Genomic DNA, 21,782 nt, shown 5'->3' on the forward strand with positions numbered 1-21,782 from the left:
AAAAAAAAAAAAAAAAAAAAAAAAAAAAAAAGAATCTTTACACCATGTAGGTTATTTGGACCACTGTGAAATCATCCGGTCCTAGAACTGAGCTCCTGAGAGGTCTTCCTACTTTCGCAACTCTGGTGGTATGTGACCCCTTGGAGGGAAATACTGACACTCAACTGACATGGAAGAGTCCTAGCAAAGGTATACTTGAAACTAAAAGGGATCAAATGATTTCCCCTGAGACTGGCCCTGAGTTTGGTGTCAAGTTCTCACCTTGATGTAGTCAGCTGCGTCCTAGAGGAGTTAGAGGGGCTAATTAACTGAGCAACAGCAAGTATATCAGGACAGGGCTACAGAAGTTTACTGACACTAGTCCATGGCCAAATCCGTTTGTCATTCTGGCTCCTATCTGCACAATGCATTAGGAGAATGGATGATGTCAACATCAGCCGAGAAGACAAGTTATCTCAATACTCAAACCCTGGCAGGAGAATTTGTGCCCTGGTCTATTTTTAGTGTTTTTCTACCTTAATAATCCAGTCGGCTGAAGAAAAGCCAGCAACCTGATGTTCTCTGAGCTCACCACCCTTATTTATCTCTTAGCTATTGGCAAGACATTTAGTCACCTGGGGGAGAATTTACTAGGAGCTTGGGGTCCCATCATTTACAACCTTTCTGAGTTAACATAGGATTATTATCCCGACCCAAGTAGAAGTGTGGGCCTCACTATTTCATTAGTAGCAACATTTTACTCAAGGGCGAAAAACAAAGAGGTTGCTAACAAAAACAGGTATGTATAGCCTACCGTTTTTACCAGCGGGGTGGAAGATGGGGTGAAAAGCAAGAACTCTGCTTTACATCTCATGAAACGTTAGGGCACACATTCTGCTCATCTTAAACTTCAAATTGGACTACTGCTAGAATTCACCAAGATGCAGAAAGTGAACTATCAAAAGATTAATCAGTCATTTCCACATTTTTGCATTAGAATTTAACCCCAAATATTTAATTTTATTTCAATCTCATACAGCTTGTGAGGACAGATTTATCCAACACCAGCTGTCCTCCTATTTAAAAACTGCACAACAAAGACAAAATTAGAATCAAGAGAGGATCATATTCCTCGGCAAGAATTAAGCTCTATGTCCCACGGATGCCCTGAGCCACTGACAAACCAAATACCAGCATATTGTTGTTTTTCTTAGACACTTCCTAAGCAGGCACAATGCAGTAGATACCATATAGATCCCCCCAAAAACCATGAGCCCCAAACTCATGTATTCCCCTGGGTACAAATTTATTTCCAAGATTATTTCTCACGAAGTGGGAAGAAAATTTTCACAGAGGGAGTGAGTGATGTCAACTATCACAACCCTCCCCCAATTTTTTTTGGAGTTTTCCCCTACAAGAATTTTCCAAAGTTGCATGAGGCTCAAGTTAGACTTAAGTCTGGGTAAGGTACAACTACTCATTAAATCAAATAGGAAAGATCAAACGTCATCATCTTGATGTTAGATACCGGGTGTGACAATGTATTGTGTAAAAAATAACAATAACAAAGAATAATCTCAGAATTCTAAAAGATTAGTTAAATATTCACCTTGAATAGTCTAATTGTAAAAGTGTAGCTATAAAATACATTGTGAATGTTCTCTGTTCAATTTGGAAGGTCGTATTTCTCAACAGGCATTTTACAAGAGGAGAAAGCAAAAGTGACGAATAAACACAAAAATGTGCAACTCATTTATGATGAAATAAATGCAAGTCTACAAAACAGTGAGATGTCATATTATGAGGATTATAAGGAAGTTATTCTCAAATAACTACTGAGAATGTACCATTTTAGAAAAGGGCAATTTGGCCGTAACTATTAAAATTTAAAATGCATGTGCTTTTCCCCCTGTAATCCCACTGCCACAGATATAATTAGAAAAGTATGCAGAGGTATATTTATAAAGATGATCACTTAAGTATCGTTTTTAACAAACCACCTATTCTTCAACAGAGAGCTAAGTAAACTATTATAAACCTTCTATTATAAAAAAAAATTCTATGTAGGAATTTAGAAGAATAAATTAGATGCTTATATACTGCTATCAAATGACCCAGATATATTAAGTGGAAAGCAAGGTGTATACACACACACACACACACACACACACACACACACACACACACAGAGTATGACTCCATTTATGAAACAATAAGGTTACATACATAATTGTGTATGTGTATAATTATATCTTGAAGGATATTAAGAAACGGTTAAAGTTAATAGTAGAAATTGGAGACTGGAGTCAACTTTTACTTTTCATATTATACCTTATAAACTCTTTTAATTTTCAGAATTTTCATCCTAAGCATCTACTACTTTTATTTTTAAAAATCTTTTTGGCACTCATAGGTTTGTTTCAATTTTCTGGAAAATTCATTTGCATAAAACATCCCAAGTACCTAGAAGTACCTTATGAATCAAAAGAATTAAATTATATTCAGAGTAGTTTTACTACTGACTATATTTTATTAAGTATTCTAATTCTTTGAAAATTGGTAATTCCTATAGTTCAGTAGAATTGACTAGAATTCCATTCATTTACTAGGACATATAATAAAATGGGGACTGTTTCCATATATCACTTTTATTTTGAAAATGGATTTGACCTTCCAGGGTATATTTCTTCATACTTTGGTGTCATTTTAATGACTTGGAAATATTTAATATCATAAGATCTAATGTCAGGAGAATATTAAGCATGACAATACTCTGAGGACATTAAATTCAAAATGGGACTTCTGACCTCAGGTTCAAGAATCCCAGGATGTAACACTGAGTAAATGATAGGGAGGCATGTTCTGACGTGGGAAGGCACTATGTGAATTACTAAGTGAACAGAAATTTAGATAGTAGAATATTAGTACATTTTGTTGGGGCTACTGCCTTACCTGATCTCACCAAGCCTCAGGCTAAACATAAGATAACTACTCAAATTATCTGCATTTTTATATACTGCACAGAAAAGCCCTCCACAGATGTAGGCTGAAGTGGTGATTTTAATTTCCTTCTCTTACTTTTGTCAAACCCTATAGATAGGATGGATTCTCCATGATTATTTTTATGTTTATAATTGAATATATTATTACTTTTGACTATGTAAATGTGTGTGTATGTAGTTTTTAAAAAATGGACCTCAGGGGACGGCCGGTTAGCTCAGTTGGTTAAAGCACAGTGCTCATAACAGCAAGGTTGCCAGTTCGACTCCCACATGGGGCATTAAAAGATGCACCCTCCACAACTAGATTGAAAGCAACTACTTGACTTGGAGCTGATGGGTCCTGGAAAAACACACTGTCATCCCCCCCCCCAAAAAAATGGACCTCAGATACATAACACATATAATAATTCATATTTTGAATTGAATTAACATGCATGCCCCTCTTCTACTTTATTTTATTTACTGCTTTATTTTATTTTTAATAATAAATCCCATTACTCAACCCAAGAACTAGAACAATACCAATAACTCACATTATGTATGTCCTCCTCCCCTAACTTCCCCCCACCCTGCCCCATCTTCCCCCAGCTGTAATCACTATCCTATATTTTGTATTTATCATGTCCCAGCATTTTAAATAGTCTAACCGAGGGTGTATTATTTTATATTAAGTTAAAATAGGAGCGTTAAGCAAAATTCATCCACCCATTAACACTACAATGAATTTGATGAAGGGCAGGACCCCGTATTAGACACTCTGGAAGGTAGATATACAGATACCTGAGATAGCAAAGCACTGCACCTGGCACTCAATACATTGTGTTGAGCTAGATCTACCAGAAAAGTTTACCAAATACATGGTTTATGGTTGCATCCTTAAATAAACAGGGAATGGCAGGGATCTTGGAATGTGGGCGGGCTAATGAGATTTATGACCCAAACAACTTCCCAGCCCCGCCCCGGCAGCCCCCCAGGGCCAGTATGTAAAGCAGGCAGCGTCCTTGTTGCCAGTCCTCTCCTCTCTCCTTTCTGCAAATTTTTCTCACTTGCCATTAAAGGCCAGGAGTTGAACCTCTAGGACTTGATACCTAATAGAAACTTCCACCCGACCTGTGCTATACATGACAGACAAATCTCCCTTAAGTACAGGTCCTATCGTGTCACTGTATAACCAGTACAGAAACCTGCAATGATTCCTTAATACATAATATCATTTAAATCCTTACCCTGGTGCTCAAGGCTCTTTGAGATCTGATCCCAACCTTCTGTCTCCTGCCAAGCTGACTGACTTGCTATCCACTGTGCATGCCTCACAGTTTAACCAGTGTTAAGACTCTGCTCATGCTATCTGTCCAAGTGTTGTCTATGGGCCGGCAACATCAATTTTATCTGGGAGCTGGTGAGAAATGCAGGATCTCAGGCCCCAACCTAGACCTACAGAATCAGAATCTGCACTTTAACAAGATTCTCAGGTGAGGCATATGCACCTTAAATTTTAAGAACCACTGTGAAATGATCAAATGCTTTTCCATGGTGCTTGAGGGGCTATTATCGTCATTATTTATTTCCCTACAGAGCATGTGAGCACCTGGAAAGCAAAGGGATATCCAAATTATGTGCCTAAGATATACTGTCCAACCCTCAGAAACAAAGGAATACATTGAGTGGATATTCAATAGAGACCTACAGATTGACTGATTTGGTTTCAGTTCTGCAGCTTAAAAGGTAACCAAAATCACCGTCCTTCATTCTATTGTCTGACAAACCAAGCCCAGCATAGACACAAACAAACCCAAACAGACATACACACATAGGATCATTTATGGATAGGGTTTCTAACAGGAAAGAAAGCTGCAAAACAAAGTGATACTAAAGCCTGACATGAATATCAAAATTGTTTTTAAATCAATCACTCTATGTTCCCTTTAAACCAAAACTGAAGGGCTAAATTTACTTGACGGGCTCCAAGGTCATTTTGGGCTCTAATATTCAGTGCTTTTATGATTCTAGGGGACAGCACTTCTGCACTGTCCCAGGCGTGACTGTACGAACCAGGGATTAAGTACGAAGCTGCAAAGCCTGACTTCCTCTTTTAGCTCTCTCTAAAGCCCAGCTTCTCTACAACCTCCCTGAAAAGCTCCTGCTCCATACATGTCTATCATGACACCCCCGCCCCCACAACCCCCTGGCACTCCACACTGCCCCTTGCCTTCACGAGCTTGTCACTGCCACACTTCTCTCCCTGCTATGGACTCAGCTTCTCAGTATCTGACACAGTCCAACATTGCCAAGGCGACAGTGAGCTAAACTAAACTGTGCTAAAAGAAGAAAGTCAGGAAAGAAATCTGTCCTACTAACCTATCATAATCACCCTCTTTCCCTCCCCTTGTATAATCCTTCAGTAACTTTCTTGAAAGAACTGGAGTATCGTTACATCATATTCTATAGTGAGCGGTCTGGACCTAGTGAGAATTTGCCCGTTGGGCCTCTTAAATCTTTCATTTACTGAACGCACTTTCAGTTCTGCCTCCGCCAAGACCTCTGATGTAAGCTTTGAACTAAAGCTATTTCACATCTCAAAATGGAATCACTGCAGTTACCACACATCTCTCTCACATTTTGCAAAGCTTTTTACACACTGTCCAATTCAATTTATCTCAATACCACATATATTTTCTCATACATCTAAGCAATAAGCAGAGACCACTGTCAGAGTTAAGTTTCTGACCCAGTGTCCTGTGCACGAGATTACTGGCAGACACTTCTGTTCATATCCTCATAAGGGCCCTCCTCAACCAAAAGGCGAGCTATAAAGTAGAACTTCCGGTTTCTCCTTAGACCTAGGTCTTCTTTCCTCCTGATTTGCTAGAAGGTCAAGGAAGTGTATTTCTTATAGTAGAGGTTAAGAGCTCTCTGCTCCAGAGATGGACTGTGTGGATTTATTCCTCTCTCCACTGCTTACTAGCTATGTGACTTTGGGCAATTTGTGTAACCTCTAAGTTTATGTTTCCTTATGTGTAAAAGGAGAATAATAATATCTCTACATCTTGGGTTTTTGTGGAGAATGAGTGACAAAAATGCATATAAAGTGGTTAGTACAGTGCCTTGGTGATCAACCTCATTTTACAATTGCTAAAATTCAAGTTCACAGAGAGGACTGTGCATGGTATTTTGCCTTATTCTTAATTTGCAAAGCCTCCTTAATGCTAGACTCTCCTTCCAGTCTAGGGCTCTTCCAGGTACACACAGCTGCCCATGTGGTGGGTAACCCGGCTCCCAGCTAACGACAGTCTGGTGCTAGCTGTCCTTGCCCACACACTATGCCTCATGCAATAACTCTGTGTGCGTGTGAGTGTGCAGGGCAAACGGGCATGGAACAGCCTCTCTTAAAAATGGGGCCTGATCTTATATTATGAAAACTTATGTACTCAAGCCAGGGGCATCAAAAAGGACAGTTCCTCTTTCTATTTTAGGTTACATAACAAAAGAAATAATCGTTTTAGGGTTAAATGTCAGTGTCTTTTGAATGTAGCAGGATGTGAAAGACATTAGAAGGAAACTAATCCCTCCCACCTCCAACATGATGATAATTGGCTTGTCTGCTTCAAACTGCCACCACAGGAGGTGTCATCTGGGTTAAAGTAATGGCTCTTCCTGTTAAAGACAAACGGAGAGGTGGAATGTACTGATGGATAAATCTGTGTCTTTGCCCGAACCAGTCTATCAGGAGATTAGTATAAAACAGATGAGTTTTGATGTGGGCCTGAGTAAGTGGTAGCTTTGGAGGCCTAAATCTAAATGAAGAAAACACTAACTGTGAGGGACAGGGTGCTGGGGAGGGAGCAGACAAAACAGGGGGGAGAGCTTGCAAAGTACAAACTTTGAGGCCTGGGCAGCTTGGCCAAAAGCTGGACTGAAACTTGACTGCTTCCAAGACAGTAAGGCTGTTAACTCCAGGAAACTTTTCTCCTGACATCTGTCATCAGCACAGTCACCGCAGGCACTGCAGAGTGAGACGGGAAGTACTGGAGATTATTCTCCCGGAGTCTAGGCCTCTGCCACCAAGGCTCCTTTGCCCCGGGACTGGTTCAATTTCCAAATTTTATCCCCAAGTAAGAAAAAAAAAACACCTAAACCCCATCTTTAGCTAAATTCAATTGTTAGTTTACTCTAACAATTCAAAGTAAAAAGTAGCTTGCCGCATAATTCAAACCAATCATCTGTTTAGCTCAGTATTTGAGCCCTAAGGGCTGAATTTTTTATTTAGAAGAATTCTACAAATTGGGTCTTTTAAAATTAGTTCCTGTGCTGTCATAATTGAAATCACTAAAAAACAAAGTGGGGGAAGTTTTTCTTTAGAAGAGACATGATTCTTGGAACCCTTGCTCTTAGAACCCTAAGATTCCAAATGCAAAAGCCAGCTACCCTGAGGTTACCATGCTGTAAAAAGCCCACACCACCTGGAGAGGCCTTAGGGGATTAGCCACCATATGGAGAGACAGACAGACAGACAGGAAAGCACAAAGTAGCACCAAGGTGCCAGACATGTGAGTGAAGAAACCACCTTGGAAAAAATGCGTTTTTGAGGCTCAGGTGCCCCAGTTGACAACACATGGATCAGAGATGAACCACCCAGCTAATGCTTCTCAAATTCCTGATCTAAAACATCAAGTCACAGGAGAAGGATTATATGCCCCAAAAGAGCCCCTCCGTGAGCAAGAGTTTCAAAGTATGTCCCAGTTGTGCCCAAGCCACTAGGACCTCAGCATCAGGGGAAGGAAATCGTGACATTTCTAATTCATGACCAGGCACCATTTCCTTTGATGGAGAAGCAGTCCGAGAAAGGCCAGGGACCTGTGGACCTTGACAACAGGAAAAAAAGTACAGTAAGGGTTGAGCCACATAAATATCCAAATAGAAATCTGTATGCTAGCTAGTATTTAAAATACCTTACAGAGTAAGTGGTTTTATATCAAAACACCATTTAGCCATTGGGGGAATGATGAGAACCAGGACAGTAAGTACTGTACTCCATGGAGAGACATGATTGATAGTCCCCATGGCAAAGATCTCCTACTTGGCACTGTGGAAAATCAAGAAATTTGACAAAACACTGGGGAAGACGCCAAACATTAAGTATGATCAAGAAAAATTTCTAGTTATCTGGAAAACAATAGCTCGCCCTTCACATTAAAGTGTTGAAAATAAAAAGAGGCAATTTCTTTTTCTGAAAAGCAAGAGAGAGAAGAACAAAAGACAGACAGAGCCAAACATGAAGACAGTATGGTTAAAAAAAAAAATCAAGAGATCTGGAAAAATAAAAGTCCGTTGTTGCTAGAAAATGGTCTCGATAAACTCAGGAAGAAATGGTAAAGTGAGTGTTTACAATTTCCCATGTACCAAAATGTCCTTAAGACTTTTCAAAATCATCAAAATACTCAGTTGATGTCAAATATCATCTTCTCTTCAAACAGCTTGAATATGCTCACAAGTCAAATTCATTCATTTTTACAGCAACTGACACCAGCAGGCTATAGAAAGCAGAAGCTCTAGACTTGTTCAGAAAATGATGGAAGTCATCATACATACACACAACCCACAACTCCTTTCCGGACTTAACTCGTGTCCTTTTTCCTGAACTAGTTTTTCTTCCTCCTCTTGCTCTTGTTAGGTATAATACAAAATAAAAAAACAAGTATCTTTCACAACACCTGTTGCTTTGTGGACACTTCAAATTAATTATCTTTTTGTGAATAAAGGTTACTTAATACGGCATCTGTTATAAAATAATAGATAAACAAACATTTAAAACAAATCTAAAATAGGCAAAACTTATAAACAAAAGAAAATGAACTGGAACAGCACAATAAACTTCTATATCAAATCAAATAAGTAGGGCCAGCCGAGTGGCTCAGTTAGTTAAGAGTTGGCTTAAGAGCGCAAGTTCTGAGCAACAGGGCCGCCGGTTCAATTCCCACATGGGCCAGTGACGCTGCACCTGAGCTGAGCTGTCGCTGAGCTGCCAACAGGTGGCAGAATGGCTCAGCTAGTGTAACAACAAGGCTGCCTGTTCACTGGTGGGCTAGGCCCATCTGCAACTAAGACTGAACTCGGCACATTGAGCTAAGCTGCCGCCTGGATGGCTCAGTGGATAGGAGCGTGTGCTTTTAACAACAAGGCTGCCGGTTTGACTCCCTGCATTGGATGGTGGCTATGCCCACCCAAAACTAAGACTGAACTTGGCACCTTGAGCTGAACTGCCACCCGGATGGTTCAGTGGATAGAGCGTGCGCTCTTAACAACAAGGCTGCTGGTTGGTTTGACTCCCACATGGGATGGTGGCTATGCCCACCCATAACTAAGATTGAACACAGTACCTTGAGCTTAGAGGCCACGAGCTGCCGATGGGAAGCCAGATGGTGACTGGCGCCCTCCACAATGAAGATTGAGAAATAACAACTTGTCTGTTCCCCTTCCCCGATTCCCCAACACTGTTCCCCTCCCTCAATTCCCCAATAAAATCTTTAAAAAAAAAATCAAATAACATTTAAATGGAGTACACCAAGTTTAGCTTATTGTGTGGATTTTCACTGATTATTTTATTGTGTGAATTTTCACTAAGTAGTCTCACTAACGTGACATTTTAAAACATTTCAAACACATGTTGCTAACCTGCCTTACCTCACTTCTCTTTCCCCAATTTTTGCTTAATGCAGCTACTATCGGATTCTTCAGTTGTTCACTTTTAAATAGATCTAATGTTCTATTTTTCAGACCACTGCTCCTACATTATACCCAGGAAGCTAGCATAGCTCTGCAAACATCCTAGCTATTCAGGCAATGTTATAAAGGCATCATCATTGTTCACTTGTATGAACTCTATGTATCTTGTCATCTTTCCAGGGTAAGACTGCCAAGGTCTTGGACTCTTCATTTGGTAGAGTCTAATTCTGTTCTCTTTACAAAGAGCTAGGGTTACACTCAGCAAAGGTTACCATTTACGTGAGACATGAGGCCTGCTAGCGTAACTCATCACCAGAGAAAAATCCCTAGCTATTTTTTCTCTCAAGGACACCCCCAGTGCTACCAAAAATCAAGAAGGAACACTTCAGGACAGGTCACACGTACAGCCTACGTGCATTCTGAATCCACATTTTCATCCTAATACTCTGGAGTGTGATATTATTTTATAGCAGTCCAGCAAAAGGGTTTTTCTTTTAAAAACCTTCTTTTCTATTCCCAGAGGAAAATACATGAAAATCAAATATAGAGACTACAGTGGTTTCCCGCAGATAGAAAATAACGAATAACTACACAGTATTTTGAAATTATAAACATTACTCTAAATTTACTAAGAGAAAATTACCAGTAGTAGCTTGCATTACAAAATTATGTTTCTGTATGATTTGAGAGGACTTGTTTTTGTGTCAAAAATAACGTAGTGACAACAATTCTGAGGAAACTTTAAAATTGTCATAACCAAAGTTTGGATTTTTACCAGAGTTTTGAAATAAAAAAGTATCAATATTACTTTTCAGTTCAATTAGTCTTGATGGAGAACAGTTACTACATGCGTTTAAGGGTACTACATGCGTTTAAGGGTCTTGATAAATGTTGGGATCTATCCCTTTTCTAAACCATGATGTTCATTACTGTTCAGTGCTCTTGCATTGTGTTTTATTTCTCAAAATAATGTAATTTTATGGAACACTCAATAAGTGGAATCTTTTACTCAATATAATATTGAATAAAATCTTACCTTCCTCCCTCCCTCCCTCTCTCCTTTCCCTTCACTTTCCTTGCCTCCTCTTCCCTTATTTCCTTCCTTTCTTTCATTTTTTTGAGGCAAGAAGCTTCCTTAACAGTATAGTTTCTACAGAGCTTTCTAACTTATTTTTCTAATAATGTATATAAATGTGTGATGACGTTTAAATGCTCTGTAAGCAAAACCCTATTAAAGAACCTGAAGAAATGCACTGCTGATTAACATTTCCCGTGGTCTTAAATTGTCTCCAACATACTTTCCAGTGACTCTACACTATTAATGGATCTTATTAAAATATAAAAGTGTCTGTATGGTTAGCAACAGTGTTGCATTATTGTTACATATCAGTATTCATTTTTGGTCAAAAATATAAACAGATGTGTGTGTGAAACAACTCATGTTACAGAATGATCATATATCTAATCATTTTCATGGAATTGAAAATGTGCTATAGGTTGCATTTTTCTCATATCTACTTTCCTACTATCTATATACACCGGTTGTCTTCAGTGCCTTTTTCCTTCTGTATAATTGTATTACAAAAAGAAATTACTGACCTCTGTGTAAACAATGTAACAACTATTAAAATTATTATCCCAGAAGATTTTAATGGCATTTTAAGTCTCCAGAGAATAAATTTTTGTGTGGGTTAAAAGTTAAAAAAAAAAAAAAAAAAAGAAGAAGACTACAGTGGCTTTAGCAAGAGAACTCAATCCTTAAGAGGGAGCTTTCTTTTACAAAGTATTCCTTTTATGAAAGGGGGAGTGGTTGGCGTGTTTGGTTTTCTTTTCTCACTTACCCAGTGATTTCTGAAAGACTTGTTTTCATAAATAAATAACATTTTAAACTGTTTAAGTAATTCTAAAGCTCAGCTCACCTTTCAAACCTCTGCAATCTGGAGTGGCCGCCTAAGCCACAGCCCTAAGTGCTGACTGCTTTTGCTTTTAGCTCCAATGTTCATCTTTCTTTCTCTTAACCTCTCATGAAATTTCATCTATTCTGGTTATTATGAAAATCAGAGATTTTAAAGCCTGATTAAACCCTGAGGTTTAAAAAATATTTTAAAAGAAAAAACAGATCTAAAAGAAACCTTAGGGACCATCTCACTTCTCATTAGATATGAGATCACTAAGATCCCAAAGGGTTTTGCCCAAGGTCATGTAACTAATTAATGACAGATCTAGAACCAAAATCTAGATTTCCTCAATCCTGAACTAATGCTCTCTCCCTCAAACTACATGGCTGGCCTCTATATTTTTATCCATTTCTATACAATCTTCAGACATAGATTGTTTAACTCATGCTAACCAGTGGTATGGCCAGGAATAGGAGATGGGAAGTCCTGTTTAGCTGCCTTGCCCCATGGGTTAAATGATAACATGAGCTGTCTGAAGCCTGGCCCATGAGGTTGATTGTTCATGGTTAGAACTGAAAACACCTGGAATGTTAGGGGGTCCTAGTATTACCTTCCCTTTATAAGGCTTGGGTCTTCTCTTTTTTGTTCTTACTGGCCTAGGGACATGGACCAATTTCAAGGTGGGCAAAAATCTGAATCTTATCTACCACCAAAACTATTCTGCTGATGTTTTCTAGCTTCTCCTTTGAGACATGCAAAGGGGCTTAGAGGAAATTCTAGCCTCTTGAACCAACTGGGCTTGTATTTATGTGTAAGGTATGTTTCTTCTAAGAAGTTCCATACACTCTCACTTAAACTGTCTCTTCCCCTGAGGGAAGCATTTCATTTTTATCTTCCTGTCACAGCCAGTTTCCCTGCTATTTATAGGGTTTCTCTCCAGGGTCTGATATTTAAAGGTTAGAATCTCTAGAAGCCACAAACATTCTCCACTGAAGTCTCAGCCACTATTGCCAACAAGGCAAATCCGCTCATTCAACAATTACTCACTGAGCATCGTCTATGTGCCTGGCACTCTTCTAGGCACCATGGATACCGGAGTGAACAGAACAGACCATGTCTCACCCTCATGGAGCTTACATACAAAGGAAAAGGGCTGTTCCATCACCCAGTGAATTCAGAACCATAAATACAAATTATTCTGGTAAAAGGAAAAAAATCACCAGTCTCAACGACTCAGACTAATTTTTTTAATTATTACATTTTAAATTTTTCTGCTATTATAGAAAGAATCCATTTGCTAGAGGTCTATATGGATTGCACTAGAAGTCGGGAGATTTGGACTATAATCCTGACTCTTACCAACAGATTGCATGACCTTGAACAAATAATATAATCTCTCTGACCCTTATTGTTTTATTGTCTGAAGATGTTAGACAAGATTTCCCTTATCTGACGTGGAGTATAGTGTGGGAGTGGAGTCAAGGGAATTGCAATAGATATGTATGATATTGGCGGGAAGGGGGGCGGCGGGTTGGGGGAGGGGGGTTGTCACTTCGAGGGGTAAAAAGTATATTGCACTGTGTTGTACAGCTGAAACTAATTCTAAAAAATGTGTATTTCACAATAAAAAATAATTTTAAAAAAACTGGTAAAGTGGAACAAAGACTCTTTCATGCTGAAAGCCAAAAATAAAATCTTCAAATACTTTTTCCTTTAAAAAAAAAAAAAGATTTCCCTTATCTTCTCTTGGTCGGCAGTTCTGTAACTGGTTAACTTCACCAGAGATGGCTGGTATGGTGTGAGGACCTACTGCCGAGATCAGAAGAGGAGGAATCTTTCTATTATCAATTACTTTTATTTGTAGGATGGGATTGAGGGAAACAGTGCAAAGCAACACATCCCCCCTAGCACAACTATTAAAAGTCTCTCCCTATGCAATAATCTATAAAATTAATCAACTCCACACCTACTATGTGTTTGAGACTGGGCTACGTACTTTGCGGATGGGAGACAGATGGAAAGATCCCTGATCTTAAGACACTTCCAAATGAAAGTGCACAATGGTAAATAGCTAAAAACAAAAGTGTTTTATAGAGGTTATAAATTCACAAGGGAAAAAAGTCAAGGAAAGCTAGATTAGAAACCTCTGAGGAAAGGTGGAACTTCACGTGGATCCACATATAACCACCACCATCACAATAGTAATAACAGCTAATAGTTATTGAGTGCTTGATAGGTGGCACAGTATGAGTTATGAGTGCTTTTGTGGGCTAGCTCATTGAATCCTCAAAACAACTCTAGAAGGGTGACGGGTTAGTTCAGTTGGTTAGAGTGTGGTGCTGATACTATCAAGGTTGCTGGTTCGAGCCCCACATGGGCCACTGTGAGCTGCGCCCTCCTTAAAAGAGTCAACTACGCCATTGTAGCATGAAAGCAATGTGTAACCAATGACCATGGCTGCTCCTCAATAAAATTTTTTTTTAAACTCTAGAAATAAACACTATTATTGAACCTATTTTGCAAATCAAGAAACGGAGGCTTAGAGGGATACTTAATATACCTAATAAATGGTACAAATCCAGGCAATCTAAACCGAGCGTTCCACACCACTGAATGGTTATAGAATGCTTTCCCACGTATGAGATAAAGAGATAAGCATGTATCTGGCACATGGTTTAATGTTCCATAAATGTTATTTACTTCCTTTTTCTATCCATCCCCCACCACTATTCATCCCATCTCTAACTCCCATCTCCAACTCACACGCATACACAACTCATGATTTTCAATTTTAACATTCGTCAAAGTCCAGCTGAAGGTCCACCCTAAGCAGGAGGTTTTCCTACGCCAGTCAAGCTTCTGTCTCCTTTGAAGTCATAGCACTTGCTTCTAACAGCCTGTGGGGTGATTATGTGCTGTCCTGTCACATCATTGGCACAATTTAATATCTTACGACATTAATGTTTCTGATGTCTTATGGCATTATTTAAGATGGTACCTATATTATTATTATGCATCTTTGCACTACTGAGCTTTTCATATAGTTCCACTGGGTCAGCTAACTCCAAACTCCTTTGTGTTGCTCCTGAGGTCTTGGCATAGGAGACATCAGGAAGTGTTCACCAATTCAAGAGTTCGAGTTTTTGTGAAGTTTTCATTCAGCAGAAAAATGATCCAAGTCAAATAAATACAGCCAACAATTCTCAAGGTTTGATTCAACCCTGTTTAGAGAGTCTGTGAGTATAGACCCCATGCCTAATTTTGGACATAAAAATAAACTGTGCCCATTTGCAATCCCTTTAGCACATGTACACTCCCAGAATTGAACTTATCTTCTTTTGAACTACCAAAGAATAACTCTGTTACTTGAAAATGAAAAACCAACCAACCCTTAAAAAAAAAAGTAGTTCCAGTTCAGATTTATTTTAATCTCACTCTGACATTTCTGTAGCATATTCTAATAATACTATATACATAGAAAGGAGTAAATATAATGTTATGTACAGTTTCATAATAAAATGTACACTCTGTAGCCACTATCCACATTAAGAAATGAAATATAAAATAGTATTAGTAAATCTTTTATATCATCAAATTTTAGTCTAAAGCAAATTAAGCCTAAAATGGTTAAAAAACTTCAAGATGATAAAGGAGCTTTTAAAGATTGAAAAAATCCACCAAGTATCATAAAATTATATATTGAGATTAGAAAAATCTAATCCTAATGATGATATCAAACACTATATATAAAATATTTTTTTAAATGGGAAATATATATTTTTTTCTATTGAAGCTCTATAGTGTAAAGTGACCTTACAGCCTGGATTTTCTGGAATAGTTACAATCTCAAATATTCCATTTCCACAAACTAGTGGCTTTTTGGATATTATAATATTTTGTTATTCAGGCTAGTCTACATCTTCCAATCTACCTTTTCTATCTGAAAATAATATAAAAGTTCTTTGTGGGGTCATGTGATCTAAATGTTGGATTGGGTACATAAACTATCATAGATACAGTAGAAAAAAAAAACTATCAGGTTACAAATCTAGGCGATCCTGACTCTAATCTCCGTTGAATTATTGGCTATAAAGTGAGCTCTAGACTTGCAAGTAGCTAACACAGAAGGAAATACAACCAATACTGCGATTCACAGTATCTATGAGGAAAAACTAAACTAGTAGCACAGAAGCCCAATTATTCACGATACTAAGAACTGAGATATATTTCTCCACTAAGTCCTCACAGAGATAATACAAACATTGATGACATCCTTTCTTACAGTAAACACAGCAATGTGTTTCATTGGATTTCTTATTATAACAAATATGCTGAAGACTTCAGATGAAAACACAAATTCACAAGCACTAACATATGCCCTCTGAAATGATGTTTTTGGGAAACGACTCAGTGCCTCTTCTAGGTGCAAGTGTTATTGCTCTGTGAAGGTAAACATCCGGAGTTTTTCAACTGAGAATATTAAAGTTGTTGCATCTTAGTCAAGAATTCATATGTTCTGAATTGACCTGTTGTCTGTAACTAACTAGTTTGCTGGTCCTGGTTTGAATACTTGAACCAAATTTTACTAAATTCCAGTGAAATTGAGACAAAATGTCTTTTTACCCTTTCTAGATACCCAGGGAAGAAAACGTTTTCTTCGGGGTTTGGAACATGCTACAAAAATGTCAGAGTAAGTACATAATCTGCATGTCAATGTGCATTTGCTGCATATGAATATAGGGGGAATTCTACTTTAAAAAAATGTACCAAAGTGCCGGCTGAGTGGCTCAGTGCCGGCTGAGTGGCTCAGTTGGTTAAGAGCTCGCTCAAGAGCTTGAGCTCTGAGCAACAGCGGTTCAATTCCCGGCCTGAGCTGAGCAGCCGCTGAGCTGCCAACAGGTGGCAGGATGGCTCAGCTTAAAAAATAAAATAAAATAAAAAATGTACCAAAAATATTCCCATACTTTAAAGTGATTATTTTTGTAAGTTATTTCTTGGGCACAATTTAAGTGTTTAGTAAAAGCCCACTGATTATCAGACAAAGACAGAGGAAGTTTAAAGTGAAACTATTAGGAGCCATAATCCACTAATAATGGATCAAAAAGAAAAAAAGGTGAAATTATGCAAATCAAAAGAAAAATAGTATTATAGGTAAAAAAAAAAAAGTGTGATACACTCAAACGTATACAGTTAGGCATTTCTATCAAAGCCGCTTCTAACTTTTCTTTCACTGGATTGTGTTTGGTTTTGTTTCCCCCACAGGATAAAGAAGAAAAGCACCCAAGTTTCGCTGACCATCAGTTCCCCAGTTAACGAAAACTCCACCATCAGATCAAGTTACTCTACCTTAGTCCAACCCTTGTGTATGGACCCCCAGAGGGTAGGTTTGGCTTTCAAAGCCTTCTGAGGGGGTCCCAGTAATAGAGGCACAGGCCCAGAGGAGAAGTTGCACTGATTAATGCAACTTTCTCGAAAAGTAGAATAGTATACATGAGAGTCTCCACTCAAAAAGAATAACAAGGAAATCCATGGGTCTCAGAAATAACTCCCTGGTAACTCTGTGGGTCTGCCATTTGTCTGTGTGCCAGACCAAAAGGGACAGTTGTTTCTACAAGCTCAGTCCCATAACAGAGTATTCCAACCATCCAAGGAATTAATTCCCTACTTAAAAACAGGCGGCGAGATGCATTTTCAAAAACCTAAAAGATACAAGAGCAACTGTATGGAGGAAGGGGGAAAAAAATCTAGTCAGTAAAATTTAGAAACTTTTAATACACAATCTCATTTCTCAAATGTAATTGCCCAGTGTTCTGTTTCACCATCTCAGCTGATGGAATGCTAGAGGAGAGAGGAAAAAAAGGTGGCACTGGAGCAGAGACATCCAAACTGACATTTAAATTAGAAGCATCTTCCTTTTCAAAATGGAAACGGGGTGGGATTGGCAGCAGCTGACACTGATCCAGTTGGTTCATGGCCACCATGCAACAAGGTCTCAGGGCCTTGACAATACGGATTCCAGGAGCTCTTCTATTTCTTAACCTAGGTGCAGAGTCCCTGCAGCAGCCTGTCAGGACCCACTTGCGTCGCCGCCCCTGTGGTTACCAAGGTAACCTATCCATACTGCATGATGCAGTCTGCATTTGACAGGTCCACCACAGGCGTTATCAAAGGGATAAAGAGGAGGAAAGGGGAAACTAGAAAGGACCTCAGAGCTTATCATTTATATAGAGGAAACTGAATTTCTTTCACAGAGCAACTCCTGTCACAGAGTAACTCATGGTTTGTCCTGTGCTCTTGAGACTTTTGCTCTGTGTCAGTCCTCCAGTTCTGCAGGGCAGTGCTCACACTGGCCTCTCCAAGCAGATTATGCTCCTGCCTGACCCCAAGGTTTATCAGATTCTCCCAACGAGCTATAAGATGCCCTTCTGAAGAAGGCAATGAGCAAAGCAGTATCTATTTCCTGCTTTGGTCACAGTCAGAGACCAGAATTGAGAAGGCTATTCTATCACCCCCTGGCAAACAGCAGGATTCAATCAGCTAGGTCTAACCAAACTAAGGTTGAAATCCTCTCGGCTCTCTAACCGCCAACCCCCCCTCCTCCCCGCCCCAATTTCCAAGACTGACAGAACTGGAACCACTGCCCATTGCTGGCCCAACGAATGAGAAACAGGACAGGGACTTAACCTGTACCAGGTACAGAATGGGAAACATTAAAAACAATGTCATTAAAAGGAGCATGACTATCGATTCTGGAGGCTTGCTTTCAACAGACGCTGTGAGGCACATGTACTTATTATCTCTAAAAGCCTCCTTTCCTACTGAATTCCTTCCTGTGATATGCAGCCCTGGGCATCAGGCTTCAAGAGCTGGGCTGGCAATCATTATGTCTCACCTAGGTCTCCCCTGATAGAAGGACCTCCAATACTCCCTCTCTGGTTTCAGTGCCAAGTTATAACCTGAAATGTAATTCTAGAGGGCCTGAGGCTGGGAATAGGTGTGGGGGTAAATGAGGATTTAAGGGGAAAATTTACCAGAAATGCCATGCATTCACGTATGCATTGTGAGACTAAACTAGCTATGGTTCATAAACACTTTTTATGTGTCAATATAATTCTTCATTCTTTAAAGAAAGTTTTCCGATTATTTATCTGAAATGAGTCTCAAAACCTCAAGGCACACTGAGCATTTTGGTTGTCCTACTTCACAGATACAAAGCCTGAGTTCCACAGAGGTTAAGAGCCCTATAATCAGCTTCAACCAGCTAGTGGCAGAGTTGAGATTTTGGCGGAAGTCCTCTAAGTCATGATTCAGAATCCTTAACAAATTACAATATTGCACATGCTACTTGACCAAACATAAAGGTTAAATCTGTGACTATATATGTACTCATCAAAATAATACAGTGAAGGCTTTTCAATAATCTGTTTTCTATTTTGAAAAATGGCTCTTGGGGGAGTGAATAACAACTTTCTCATAAACACAACTCTATGAAATTAAGATAGAAATACGTAACTTATACCTGACTGTAAAGCACACTATAACGCACAAAAGAATGCCCAGTAGCTCCTTGTTTTGATTAAGGTACAGTGAGCTGTCAATAATTACGATAAAAAATCATGCACACTTACTGCAATTGGCATCCCAAATCATTGTATATGAAAGTTTCTCCCATTCTGTGAACTGTTTGTTCTTCAGCATCTTCAAGACATCTCTACAACAAGAGGTCAATTTGTCATGTTTGAATGCCGAGTCCAGGCCACAGCCACAGTTGAAGTTCACTGGTACAGAGAAAAAGAACAGATAGCAGACTCAAAGGACTTCCGGTTTCTGAGAAAGAAGTATCATGATAAACTTCTCAATTTGCTATTTATTCTAATTAACCTTGAAATCTAATTCATGTTTTAAAGTTTAATAGATTGTTACAGACTCAGATATTCGTATTGTTCATTGTTATTTCTAATCCAAATATTCCTCAACAAAAAAGATAGCTGTTTTGTTTTGATGAAACAATAATTTTAATATCTGTGAAAAGACTGATTATTTTCGTAAATTAATCTTAACTATCCTCCTAATGAGTTCTTGGCATACAAACAAGAAAAAAAATGTGAGAACATATTTTTTAAAGAGTAAAACAAATGAAAACTGATGCACAACTTTTTAAATACTTTTTAAATACTTTATTGTGTGTCCTACCGAATAACTAATTTAGGGAAAGGTAAAAAATATGATGGCTTCTCTTATGCTAAACACTGAGTTTATACTTTATAAACAATTTCTCCTTTAATCCTCACATCACTATTTTGAGGTATGTGTTATTATCTCCATTTTACAAGTAAAAAAACTAAAATCAGAAACTTTAAATGTCTTGCCCAAGGTCACATAGCTAGAAAATGCTGCAGGCAGAGATCAAGCCCAAGACAGTTATTGCACCAAGTGAAGAAAATATATTTATTTAAATATGAATTCAAAACAACTGAACATTTGCACATCACATTAAAGAAGAAACGTCTCTATTATACAATAACTTTCTTTTTAAAATAACATTTACTGTATTTTCTGCAACTAATACAAATTATAATAAATCTAGAAGATATATAACATAAAGAAGAAATTTTAAATTACTCATATTCTCACTACCCAGAGAAAACTATTATTAGCCTTTAGTGTATGTTTCTACAGTACTGTTATACTACAGTATTTTTATAATGCAATATTCAACTTTCTTTTAATTAGAAGCATTAAAAGAAAAGGATTCTTTTGGGATAAAAAGGCTGCCTCAAGGTTAGTGTTTCAGCAACTGTTCACATTCAGAGAAGAGATATTATCTCAGAGCTGAAGAACAAAGGCCCAGAGAAGTAAAGTAATTTTCAAAGTCACAGAGCAATTTAGTGGCAGAACGGGACAAAAATACAGTTCTTCCAGCACCTGCCCAGTGTTCGTTCCTCTATGCACTTTTTGTGAGTTCCTACAGAAGCTATAGTCTGTGACTCCAGATCACATTCAACCTTGTATTTGCTTCAAGTCATTTCTCATATACACATGGCCCCTTCTCCCAACTAAATTGTCATGATTTAAATTCTCTGTTCTCTTGTTTTATCTTTCAGAAGATTGTTTATCATCCATTCCTGGTAAGCAAAATTTTTCAACATCTTGATAATAAATGATTAAATCAAAAGTAGCATCCTAAATCACTTTTGTCTTCATGAGCATTTTGGGGGCTACCCTATGCCAACTCTTGAACTTACACCACAGAGGAAACAAGATAACTTGGATCTTTAATAGTATTTATCTATTCATTCATTTAACATATATTTCCTGAGGACAGACTAAGGCCAGGTTCCATTACTGCCCATAGTTCCTGCCCTCACAGAGCATGCGTTCTTCCATTAATTCCACTGGGCACAGTATTTGTGACTCATGAGCTATACATAGAGGCGGTAAAAAGGTGTCCTAACAGCAAATTGTTGCTTGTCTAAGAAAAGAGCTGTGGTGCCCATCACACACTGCCCATCACTGTACTAACATTAAGTCTAACTACCATGGCAACAATCATTTTTAGGTCAGTTCAGAAAAGCTTTCTCTAGGACCTTTACGCTAAGCGCTAAAGCTACAGGAACCTAGAAATCAAGGAATAAAGCGTAATTCCCTCTTTCAAGGAACTCAGTCTAGTAGAGAAAGCAGATGTGTCTGAGAGGCAGGTGATAGGAACCATGTTGGTACTCTTTTAGGCTGTATTTTAAGATTTCTCTTCATAAGCCCATTCAAAGACAGAAAAATCTAACCAGATGATGTTGTTTTTTCAATCTCAGGAATACTCTATTTATTCCCAGTACCTAACTCACCCTGACACCCTCCCACACTATTTGTTTGCTAATTCAGGGCACCCAAATACTCTCCAATCTCTTCCCTTTACAGAGGAAGTCTGCACCTTGATTATCACAGAAGCATTTCCTTAAGACTCTGGGGAATTCAAGTGCATTGCAAAAAATGAGGCTGGGACTGCAGTCTCCACAGCAAGATTCTTAGTTTCCCCAGGTAATCACTCTTCAGGGTCTATCTCCCTGCTCCAATTCAACCTGAGCCAAGAGGAAGTCTCTGCTTCTATCTGAACTGGTGATTAATTATATTTTTCAGAAGTGGAGAAATCAGAGAGTTCTCCAAAGTTCCCCATGAGGAAATT

General features: G+C 38.5%; 1 protein-coding gene across 2 annotated transcripts in view; it reads right to left on the reverse strand.

The window, feature by feature from the left end:
* The window catches only part of KLHL3 (kelch like family member 3), a 256,432-nt gene that overhangs the window by 217,097 nt on the left and 17,553 nt on the right, over positions 1–21,782 (reverse strand). For both annotated transcript variants that reach the window (XM_019661575.1, XM_019661580.1), the window contains exon 2: positions 19,231–19,380. In XM_019661575.1, coding sequence (XP_019517120.1) covers positions 19,231–19,274 — 44 coding nt within the window. In that variant the 5' untranslated portion in view covers positions 19,275–19,380. The remainder of the gene's footprint in view (positions 1–19,230; positions 19,381–21,782) is intronic.

This window comes from Hipposideros armiger, unplaced genomic scaffold (assembly GCF_001890085.2).
Source record: "Hipposideros armiger isolate ML-2016 unplaced genomic scaffold, ASM189008v1 scaffold_11, whole genome shotgun sequence".
Taxonomy (NCBI): Eukaryota; Metazoa; Chordata; class Mammalia; order Chiroptera; family Hipposideridae; genus Hipposideros; species Hipposideros armiger.